The 8744-nt window shown below is 46.0% G+C and overlaps 1 protein-coding gene, 1 long non-coding RNA gene and 1 pseudogene across 4 annotated transcripts in view; 2 read left to right on the top strand and 1 right to left on the bottom strand.

Annotated features, from left to right (window-relative positions):
* crlf3 (cytokine receptor-like factor 3) overlaps nt 1–3495 on the top strand; it is a 48335-nt gene extending 44840 nt beyond the window's left edge. Inside the window, exons 9-10 of one of the 2 annotated variants that reach the window (XR_014553296.1) lie at nt 1721–2237; nt 2313–3495. Coding sequence is in view for 1 of the 2 variants with exons in the window: in XM_083649773.1 (XP_083505899.1) it covers nt 1721–1977 (257 nt within the window). In the remaining variant the exon portion in view is untranslated. Of the gene's footprint in view, nt 1–1720 lie in introns of both variants that reach the window. The other variant, XM_083649773.1, reaches the window with a different exon arrangement.
* Nucleotides 3496–3625: 130 nt separating this feature from the next.
* On the bottom strand, nt 3626–4544 carry LOC310788253. Its single transcript, XR_014553297.1, has 2 exons — nt 4480–4544; nt 3626–4421 (listed from the first exon to the last, which is right to left on the bottom strand). It is a non-coding gene; the product is annotated as an uncharacterized lncRNA (long non-coding RNA).
* A 1697-nt stretch (nt 4545–6241) lies between these two features.
* On the top strand, nt 6242–6607 carry LOC310787884 (protein chibby homolog 1 pseudogene; annotated as a pseudogene). Its single transcript has one exon. The product of its transcript is annotated as a protein chibby homolog 1 pseudogene (transcript).
* The last annotated feature ends 2137 nt before the right edge of the window (nt 6608–8744 follow it).

The following is an 8744-nucleotide window of genomic DNA, read 5'->3' as shown; positions in this document are numbered from 1 at the left end:
AGACACCCAGACTTTGCCGACAGATGCCCAGACATGGCCGACAGACACCCAGACATGGCCTACAGACACCCAGACATGGCCTACAGACACCCAGACATGGCCGACAGACACCCAGACATGGCCTACAGACACCCAGACTTTGCCGACAGATGCCCAGACTTTGCCGACAGACACCCAGACATGGCTAACAGACGCACAGACTTGGCCGACAGACAGCCAGACATGGCTAACAGACGCACAGACATGGCCTACAGACACCCAGACATGGCCAACAGACACCCAGACAAGGCCTACAGACGCCCAGACTTGGCCTACAGACACCCAGACATGGCCAACAGACACCCAGACAAGGCCTACAGACGCCCAGACTTGGCCTACAGACACCCAGACATGGCCAACAGACACCCAGACAAGGCCTACAGACGCCCAGACATGGCCAACAGACACCCAGACAAGGCCAACAGACACCCAGACAAGGCCTACAGACGCCCAGACTTGGCCGACAGACGCCCAGACAAGGCCAACAGACGCCCAGACTTTGCTGACAGATGCCCAGACATGGCCTACAGACACCCAGACTTTGCCGACAGATGCCCAGACATGGCCGACAGACACCCAGACATGGCCTACAGACACCCAGACATGGCCTACAGACACCCAGACATGGCCGACAGACACCCAGACATGGCCTACAGACACCCAGACTTTGCCGACAGATGCCCAGACTTTGCCGACAGACACCCAGACATGGCTAACAGACGCACAGACTTGGCCGACAGACAGCCAGACATGGCTAACAGACGCACAGACATGGCCTACAGACACCCAGACATGGCCAACAGACACCCAGACAAGGCCTACAGACGCCCAGACTTGGCCTACAGACACCCAGACATGGCCAACAGACACCCAGACAAGGCCTACAGACGCCCAGACTTGGCCTACAGACACCCAGACATGGCCAACAGACACCCAGACAAGGCCTACAGACGCCCAGACATGGCCAACAGACACCCAGACAAGGCCAACAGACACCCAGACAAGGCCTACAGACGCCCAGACTTGGCCGACAGACGCCCAGACAAGGCCAACAGACGCCCAGACTTTGCTGACAGATGCCCAGACATGGCCAACAGACACCCAGACATGGCCTACAGACACCCAGACTTTGCTGACAGACGCCCAGACATGGCCGACAGACGCCCAGACAAGGCCAACAGACGCCCAGACTTTGCTGACAGACACCCAGACATGGCCGACAGACACTCAAACATGGCCGACAGACACCCAGACATGGCCAACAGACACCCAGACATGGCCGACAGACACCCAGACATGGCCGACTGTCGGCTTGGTGTGTAGGATTTTAGGGATTTCATTCCCCATTCATTTTCCCATAAGTCGTTTTGTAAAATCCTTAAAATAAAAAGTTTTACTTGGTCAAACCAAGCGATTCAGCTATATTCAGAATCACAAAAGACCATAGAACATTTCGCTTGGACCAAAGCTAAAACAAACAATTATGTGTGTGTGTGTGTGTGTGTGTGTGTGACTGTGTGTGTGTGTGTGTGTGTGTGTGTGTGTGTGTGTGTGTGTGCGTGTGCGTGTGTCCGAGTCACCGAGTCACCGTCACTCGAGAACCGTTCATCCGATAGACTTCAAAAGAGTCACTGTAGCTGTCCACCCCCCCCCCCCCCCCCCCCCCCCCCTCCTCTCTCAGGCGCGGTGTTTGTCAATGGCAAAGAGATGACCAACCAGCTGCCCGCCATCGGCCTGGGCTCTGCCGTCACCTTCGACATGGACGTGGTCAACCTGTTTCCTATGAGCAGCAGCAGCCTGAGCAGCTTCAAGCTGCGGGTGACCATCGGCTCAGGGAACCGGGAGGTGGTGTTTGACTGGCTGGTGGACCAGGCGGTGGACGGCCTCCACTTCGGCTGCTCCTTCCTCCACTCCGGCTGGAAGGTGCTGGTGTTCTAACAGCTGGAAGGTGCTGGTGTTCTAACGGCTGGAAGGTGCTGGTGTTCTAACGGCTGGAAGGTGCTGGTGTTCTAACAGCTGGAAGGTGCTGGTGTTCTAACGGCTGGAAGGTGCTGGTGTTCTAACGGCTGGAAGGTGCTGGTGTTCTAACGGCTGGAAGGTGCTGGTGTTCTAACAGCTGGAAGGTGCTGGTGTTCTAACGGCTGGAAGGTGCTGGTGTTCTAACAGCTGGAAGGTGCTGGTGTTCTAACGGCTGGAAGGTGCTGGTGTTCTAACAGCTGGAAGGTGCTGGTGTTCTAACGGCTGGAAGGTGCTGGTGTTCTAACGGCTGGAAGGTGCTGGTGTTCTAACGGCTGGAAGGTGCTGGTGTTCTAACAGCTGGAAGGTGCTGGTGTTCTAACGGCTGGAAGGTGCTGGTGTTCTAACAGCTGGAAGGTGCTGGTGTTCTAACGGCTGGAAGGTGCTGGTGTTCTAACAGCTGGAAGGTGCTGGTGTTCTAACGGCTGGAAGGTGCTGGTGTTCTAACGGCTGGAAGGTGCTGGTGTTCTAACGGCTGGAAGTTGCTGGTGTTCTAACGTTGACACTTCCAAAAGAATCACGCAAGAGTGGATTTTCTGTCTGTTGTTGTTTTTTACATGGTATCTCCTCCATGCAGGGTTTCATTCATCTGTCGATGCATTGTGTTGAGTTCAGTAACAGATAAGAAAGACACTTTACACTTTAAGATGTACTGCTGCCTCATCAAAGCTGTTGGCTTTGAGCCACTGTGAAAGTCACTCCTTTTCTCTGTCTCTCTCTTTGCCTCTTTCACACTGTAAACAAGTTAGCTGAGCTCAGCCATCTTAACCTGACTCCATGTCAATCTGTTACTCTGGGCCTATTATTTTTTTATCTTTTTGCAATGACAATCCTAACAGTATTTACAAAACGGCAACTTGTTAGTGGGAAGGAAGGTTAGTGTGTGTGTGCGTGCATGTGTATTTTATTATTACTATTATGATTTTGAGGGGTGTGTCAGCTACAGCAGTACAAGTCTCAAACTTTTTCACTTCAAGGACCCCTAAACTGATACGAATTAGACCACGGAAGACCCCCATCTGATACGATTTTTTTCTTTTACATGTTTTATTACAGAAAGTGTAACACTTATACATTCTGTCGTGTTACTTATGGATGGAATTATAGTGAAAATAAATGATTCCACTTTGAGAACCACTCAACTAGAATATATACAGTATGTATGTATGTAGTATATATGCATATACATATATATATACACACACACACACACACATATATATATATATATACTATATATATATATTTATATATAAATAATATATTTATGTATCTATATATATAGATATATACTGTATATTTTAAGGGATTTACAGATAAATCACCTGCCTGAAAAACAGAGGAGCTGAGCTAATCAATGCTCTGCAGCAGCAGCACTGTACTGTAGAGATGACACCAATACAGCATTTGGGTTATTATTATTGTATTGTAGAGATGGCACCAATACAGCATATGGGTTATTATTGTATGTACACTATGCTTTTTATTCATATAGGATCATTTAGTTTCTTTGTGGTAGTTTGTGGTAGTGCAGTTGGGATCAATTTTTTTTTTTTTTTTAATTCCCCCCTCATTTTCTCCCCAATTGTACTTGGCCTTCCCCGTGTTGTCCCGGTCGTTGCTGCCGTGGAGAGTTGTAGACGAGCACATGCTTCAGTCGCCAGTCGCTTCTTTTCACCCGACAGCGGGGAGCTTCACGGGTAGGACGTAGCGCGTGGGAGGATCACGCTATTCCCCTCAGTTCCCCTCCCCACGACAGACCAGAGGAGGCACTAGTGCAGCGACCAGGACACATACCCTTAATCCGGCATCCCATCCGCAGACACGCCCAATTGTGCCCGTATGGACGCACCGACCAAGCCGGAGGCAACACGGGGGCTCGAACCTGCGACCCTCGTGTTGGTAGGCAGGGCATCTACCGCTGCTGCACCACCCGGACTCCCCCGTGTTCACTTGAGTTCAGCAGATGTAAAGGTCCTCCTGCCATTTGTCTGAACCATCTCTGCCCTATTGACACCTCCAGGTCACTGTGAGCTTGTGAAGAGGATTGTTCAGTGGACTCTGCTGTAAGTCATAGGAATAGTCTCTTATTAAACAAATCATAGTTTTTGCTTTGTTGCTCTTTGGTAATTTTGCCTAATTTTGAGGTCAGTTTTTCGTTGCCATGATGACGTGACTCGGGGAGGTAGGGATAAGCATAGATATATATAATATAGATATATATCTAGAGGGATAAGCCTTGGTGGATCTAGTTGATGATGGTACTCAGTTTATCCACCGGCATCATGTTAGTTTTGTGTGTGTGTTCCCCTCTGTGACTGTCTGTGAGAGGCTCCAGTGTGTCTGTGCCTTCTCCCTGTCAGAACCTGTGTCTGTGCCTTCTCCCTGTCAGAACCTGTGTCTGTGCCTTCTCCCTGTCAGAACCTGTGTCTGTGCCTTCTCCCTGTCCTAGGCAGGGATCACCGTCATGCAATAAAGTGCTGTACATGTTTTTTGTCTGCCTTTTGTTTGATGGGTGTGATATGACACTATTCAGAACTAGAAATAACCACCTCAGTTAAGACAAGGTCCAGTTTACTCATAGTCAGACTCGTAGAATATAGTGGAGACTTTGAAGGAATTTAATAACCGGTATTAAGTGTATTTTTTAGTGGAATGGAAGTTATCACTATATTTGACGTGATTCCAGTGAAATAATTTCCACAGAGGACTCAGAGCTTCATCACATGGTGCAGCGACAATCACCTGAAGCTCAATATCAGCTACTATATAATATCAGGGAAATGATTTGTTCTTTCTACTGGCCTTTTGAAAACAGCTGTGCGCCTAAGTTCAGTTTTTTGTCTTTGACATGTTACAGAAACACCTCTAATCTTTTAGCAGCAATATGCATTGAGACCACAAGGGGTCAGGAGTAGAAAGGTGTTACAGTACATTTCATTTGTTTGACATTTAATGGTTACTGTAAATAAACATAATTTCATTTGGGCAAATAAGGCGAATCAGGTGACATGACAGGTGTATTTTTACATTTTGCAACTTTTTTCTTTGCTTTTTTGTGCCAGCGATTTATTTATATTGTATGTCTTGGGTTTATCTGTAAAGTGCTTTGTAAACTTTTGGAAGTGTTATAAGCCTAGACTATGTAGCCCATGTAGCCTAAGTTATAATTAGTATTACTGTAATGAGTATTAGTTTCAGTAGCAGTATTAGTATTGCATTGTAAATAACCCATCCACCTGAAAATAGTCGCAACTTTTAGGCTATGTATGATGGGCTACAAATAATTTTGATGTATATTCATCCTTCTCTCTGACCAAGCCGGGACTCACAATAATGAGAATAAAAATAATAATAATTAACGTTTCAAAATAAAACATAGAAAGTTGAACAACTTTTCCCAGAACCCTCCGGCCCCCCCCTGGTTCTGCTCTTCAGCCCTGTCACCCCCCCCCCCCCCCCCCCAGGAAATGAGTCCACACTTTTTTTTAACCAGCGTCATCAGGACCTTTATCTATTTCACATTTCAAACATAAATGTGATAAAAGTGTCGTGTAAAAATAAAATAAAGTGAATAAACTGACTGTAAATGAGGGTCAGTGAATTAAACATATACTTTCTTAAACTGTTTGTGGCCATGGCACACCATTTGGGAATCACTGAGCTAGACCATATGGGACCTGCAACACCAAACTGCACTACCGTAGTTCACATTAGTCATACTCTGATGACAACAAAGTCTAAACCCTGGTACATCCAAGGAAACCTGTGATGAAGCTCTTGGTGGTTCGCAATTTGTCATCAATATGGAGTGTCTGGTCAGGACACGGAGGCAGATTTCCTTTGAGGATCTCTAACTACTACAGTAATATAATAAGGCGACATTCCAGCACCCTATAATCTTTCTGAGCATGTTCAGAACTCCGCCCTATTTTTTCGCGGGACATCTGATGAGATCCTTCCTGATGACATCACAATTGCTCAGGTGACATCACTGGTGATGACATCTCATCAACTGCTCGAGTGACATCACCAATTCTATACATAAGTGATACTGTATCATCAGTGATTTATGACAGACACTGATGATGTCATAGAGACATAACATTGTGACATCATCAGTGATGTCATAAGTCCTTCCCTGCAGAGGCTATAAGTGGACCTTTGCCACACGGACAATTGCAACATGGAGAAATTTAAATCCTTCTCTCAGTTTTTTGGAAACACGTTAAGTCTGAAGAAGACCCCTCGCACCCCTCTTCGCAAATGTGCGTCTCTGTCCAAGCACACGTTGGATCGTTCAATGAGGGAAGCCGAACTGGGCCTGGACTACGAAGCTCCGGTGATGAACATTGGAGGCCAGAGCATGAAGTTCTCAGAGGGCCAGTGGACACCAGGCTCTGCTGGACAGCAGCTGAAGAAAAGAAACGTGGAGCTGCTGGAGGAGAACAACCTTCTCAATCTGAAGATTGAAATTCTGTTGGACATGTTGGCAGAGACCACAATAGAGCTGGAGAAGATGAAGAATGGCTTGATGGAAGAGAATGGGTAATTACTGTACTTCTCACTTTATGGCCCCAGTAAACACTTTCCTAATGACTTTGTGGCCTCAGTCGCCAGTTTCAAGTCTTCAATACAGCATGATGTTCATTTAGTCAATTATGGTCCCATTTCGAGTAAGATAGACAATAAAAGACTGTTTTGGGAGGTGATTGACGGGTCGCCTGTCCAGTGATCGCACAGCTCGCCCATCAGGGACCAATAGCAGGTGGCGCTGTGACTCTTCTCGTCCACATTTGAAATCTTACTTAAAATTGGTTAAGTGGAGGTCGGTGTCCGGTACGTTGAAGTAGGGCTGGGTGATAAAACAATAGCAATATATATTAGCAATAGACATTTAATCAATACAATCAGTGTTTTCCGCTAGGTCAGAGAATGTCCAGCTAGCTGAGAGTAGTAGCCGGTTGGGGCCGGGGGGCTGTGCTCCCTCCGGGTGAAGAAACTTCTACATTTTAAAGTGAAATGCACCAATCTGGTGCACTTTGAGAGCAAAATTAAGTTAACGTCAGAATCGAATCAAAACATTTCTTTCAGGGGATGAAGTAACTGCCAGTTTATCTGTCTATCTTGCTATCTACAAAAAATTATAATTTGAATATTGTAATATGGATACCATTATTAAATTACTTTATTTTTTCTCTTTTTCTCTTGTTTGATCATTTTGTATAAACTGAGCAGGTTTCCTAAAGAACTTGAAGGAAGTCAGAGTCCTCTGGGTTGGGCTTGATGCTGTCTTTGTTTTGTTTGACATGGCTTCTCTGTAATGATAAAAGAATGAAGTTATGCTGTAGCTGTAATGAATGAATATAATAAGCACTAGCCTATTTTCTTCCCTTGACACTTTTAGGCCGGGAGCCAGCCCCACTTCTCAGGATGTTTTCTGCTACCCTTTTTTCCACTATGATTTCCTATTATACTATTCACCTTATGCTCCAACACAGGGAGGGGTGAGCCAGTTACTTCCTATTGTGTTTACACTTCCTGTGAAAGTACAAAACAGGCGGTGTTTTGAACAGGAAGTCATAACACAACTGGGTCAAGTGGGCGGGGCTACGTAAGGTGAATAGCTTGGGCTAGTGTCCTCTAGTAATATAAGAGAGTGGCGTCAGCGGAGGACCAAAATGCAAGAATCATTAGCCAATGAACAGCCAGGAATGGGTCTCGCGCTACTTTTGCATGCTAAAATAAAGCCGATAATGTACAATTTGATTCATTTCAAGGGATGAAAAACCCTTTCAAAGTACAACACTGTCTATTTTGTTGCAACTCGACAGTGCTGCTTTTTTTACTGAAGAGTTCCACTTTCTACTTCCTGGAAAAAAAACTGGTCCATTGGAGTGAATGGAGATGTCAGAACTCTTCTATTATACGGCTCTGGCTTGGGCTAGTGTCCTCTGGTAAGAGAGTGGCGTCAGCGGAGGACCAAACTACTTACTTCCTGGAACTCTTGAGAGTAAAAGACTGGTCCATTGGAGTGAATGGAGATGTCGGGACTCTTCTATCTATACGGCTCTGGCTTGGGCTAGTGGCTTGGGCCATCTCAAGGTAGGGACCACATTAAACTGGTCACACACACACACACACACACACACACACACACACACACACACACACACACACTCTTAGATGCATGTTATTTTAGCACCCTCTCGTGGGCTTTCATTGCATGTGCAGGAGCAGACGAGCGAGCGCAGTCTTGTTCACCATGATGGGATGAACCAGGACAGGTCATAAATCAACTCAATAATGGTTTTATTTGCACGCTATGGAGTATCAAACAGGTGTGTTTTTCATTTTAAGAATTTACCTGTATTTGCAAATGAAGGTAGTTACATCTGAATATTGGCACACCGTGGTAACACACTCATTCACTCCGTGTTGATTATAACGCGTTCATTCACGTCCTTTCCCTAAATATGACTTTTTGTTTTATTACATCAGACCCAAGTATGAAAAGTTGACGTTACAGCACATCACCAAGGCACGGACGGGGTTCGAACCCGCGATCTTCGGTTTACGAGACCGACGCCTTACCACTTGGCCACCGCGCCTGGTGGTGTTGCTCACTCAAAGCAGGATTATTTAAAGAGAGTCTGTTTTATGCATTTTATGTGATTGCGTCAATGTTT

This window comes from Poromitra crassiceps (assembly GCF_964638095.1).
Source record: "Poromitra crassiceps genome assembly, chromosome: 13".
NCBI lineage: Eukaryota > Metazoa > Chordata > Actinopteri > Beryciformes > Melamphaidae > Poromitra > Poromitra crassiceps.
The sequence above is the reverse complement of the archived record's forward strand: the minus strand, read 5'-3'. Positions and strand labels throughout refer to the sequence as shown.